General features: G+C 46.2%; 1 protein-coding gene across 2 annotated transcripts in view; it reads left to right on the top strand.

Moving 5' to 3' along the window:
• Nucleotides 1-2,500, top strand: part of LOC126579123 (uncharacterized) — a 42,078-nt gene that overhangs the window by 215 nt on the left and 39,363 nt on the right. The window contains exons 2-8 of one of the 2 annotated variants that reach the window (XM_050242437.1): nt 546-774; nt 842-924; nt 1,014-1,163; nt 1,242-1,347; nt 1,420-1,771; nt 1,839-2,176; nt 2,285-2,342. In XM_050242437.1, coding sequence (XP_050098394.1) covers nt 673-774; nt 842-924; nt 1,014-1,163; nt 1,242-1,347; nt 1,420-1,771; nt 1,839-2,176; nt 2,285-2,342 — 1,189 coding nt within the window. In that variant the 5' untranslated portion in view covers nt 546-672. Of the gene's footprint in view, nt 1-545; nt 775-841; nt 925-1,013; nt 1,164-1,241; nt 1,772-1,838; nt 2,177-2,284; nt 2,343-2,500 lie in introns of both variants that reach the window. The other variant, XM_050242436.1, reaches the window with a different exon arrangement.

The raw sequence follows: 2,500 nt of genomic DNA, 5'->3' as shown, positions 1-2,500 counted from the left end.
GTGAAACCTAATTTTTGTAAAATCCATTCCAATCGGTGCCTCGGTTCTCAGCAAAGATTCCCCTCATCGCGTTTTTGGGGTGGAAAAACTTTTTTTGGGGTGAGGAAGTGGAAAAACTGGTGCAAGTCGCGCCAGCTGCACAGAAAGAACAAATTGGCGAGAGGAGCGGGTCTGCACCGAGCCACTGTGACCTTATGCACCGAGCCACGGAGCAGGTTCCAAAGTCATTTCCCTTCTGTTGCGAAACGCGGCCAGCCTGTTTTGCATTTTCCGGTCGAAACTATCGAACAGCGGCATCAAGTGTGTGTCTCAAAACTGAAAGGCGACTTCAGCGATAAAACGAAGAATCGTGACCTTCCGCTGATCCGATGGTTGACTTAATTTTCAGCCCCCGGTGTGTTTTAATTAGCTAATGAGGTGTTCTTCTGTGCAGGGATATCGGATTTTCTCTCTCGCTCAAGTATCATTTGCGTCATACAGATGGCCAGCTTGGAAAGTAAACAAGACCCAAATGTTAAATTGGTTTTTCTTTCTTTTATTTTTAGTTGAACTAACTTGCAGGAAGTAACTCCGGACAGACCGGAATCCGTTCCGTTCCGTTGGATTTTCGTCGAAGATACCTTCACCGTCGAGCTCTGTGCGCCAAAAAGGTTCTAGTCTGACGTAGGAAGCATGGCCGAACCGAACGCGCTACCGCCGGATGTTAATCCGGAAAATAATCCCATCCCCGGTGCACCACTGATCAATCCGGCACGACCTAGAAACAACATGCAGGTAGTCAACAGTCCGGCACAGCCTGCTTATCGGCGATGTTCTTAATGGTGAGATTGTATACTTTTAGAACCCGCTCATCAGCGTCCGGGATCGCCTATTTCACGCTCTTTTCTTTAAAATGGCCATTGCCTACGCGCAAACCATACCACGGTAAGCAGGAGCAGATTTGCCGGAAACGCTGGCCACTGTTTTGTACAAGTAATATTGATTTTTTTTTTCACTCTGGCGACTATTTGCAGGCCGGTTCGACGTGCGATCGAGTTGATGTTGCTGCTGAAAGCTCTGGCTGCATTTTTCATTCTGGCATATATTCATGTGCGTTTCTCGCAGACTCCGACGACGTGCCTTGAGCACGTGAAGAACGATTGGCCACGGGATGGGATCCTTCGGTGAGCGTCTCACGACCTGTCGACGTTGTTCAACTTGACTCACTGACTATATTTTTATCTTCTCGTGATTATTTGCAGCGTGGAAATATTGAGCCTTAGTCAAAGCGATCTGGATGGTATTAAAAGCTCTGAAATGGATGAAGCCGATGTGAATGTGCTGCGAAATACGTTGAAAAATGGAATGGTCAGTATAGATCCATCCACAACGCTTCCCCACGAAGAGGAACAGCAACTCCAGAACGCAGATCTTTCGCAGCACAACTACGCCAACAGTAGCCCTCTACCAAGGGAGAAAGTAAAGTATGAACCGATGACCTCGGATATACACTACCCGTCTACGCAGTGGCAGAATCAATTTGTCGTCACGGAAAACTTTAGCCAGCTAACGATTGACAGTACGCCGTTTGCGGGAGCAAAATCATCTGCTAAGAGTCCAGCTGAACAATCGGAAAGTGTGGCCCAAGAGAAGCAGTTGACTACTTCCCCGCAGGAGAGTAAAAGCATTCTCTATTTAAATGAAACCATCGTGAAATCGCTTGGCTCTGCCTTGTTCGGCGAGGAAGGGCTTAAATCAAACGTACCGCTAATGGAAAAACTGCGTAACGCTGGTAAGGACAAACCCAGTGCGGGATCGCTGACAAAATGTTTAATTTTTTGTCATCTTTTTCATTCAAGTTTTAGCTGCTGACCAATATGTGGTGGAATATTCGCTTGAGTATGGTTTTCTTCGACTTTCGGCGGCTACGAGACAACGCCTAAACATTCCGGTTCATGTGGTCCGGTTGGACCCGCAGATGAACGAATGTTTCGGTGACTCGTTTAGTCGATTGATCCTTAAACATTTTCTTGGTTACGACGACATATTAATGGCTTCTGTGAAGGTGCTTGCTGAGCAGGAGGACAATAAGGGCTACCTGCGAAACGTGATTACGGGCGAACACTTCCGCTTCGTGTCAATGTGGTGGATGGGACGAGGGTCCTATACGGCCGCTTTCTCCATCATGGTTCTCTTTGTAAGTAGAGCGTTTGCGTTGAACTTTATAGCCTGCAAGGGGTTAGAAGACGAATACTTTCTGTTACAATCTATCTAAACTATCTTTCTATGTATTTACCATTTTTAGACAATCACTATTTCAATGCTACTGCGCTACTCACATCATCAAATTTTTGTTTTTATCGGTAAGTTATACACTAACTCCTCCTTTTTACGTATCGTTGACGGGATTCAGAAACATGTTCGGGGATAACAGGACAAATTAAATATCCTTGGACAACCGGTTGGGTTATTCGGTGACTGTGATACCCACTTCACGAAGTGTCCCAGTACTGCAGTCCTC

The sequence above is a fragment of the Anopheles aquasalis genome, chromosome 3 (genome assembly GCF_943734665.1).
Source record: "Anopheles aquasalis chromosome 3, idAnoAquaMG_Q_19, whole genome shotgun sequence".
Taxonomy (NCBI): Eukaryota; Metazoa; Arthropoda; class Insecta; order Diptera; family Culicidae; genus Anopheles; species Anopheles aquasalis.
The sequence above is the reverse complement of the archived record's forward strand: the minus strand, read 5'-3'. Positions and strand labels throughout refer to the sequence as shown.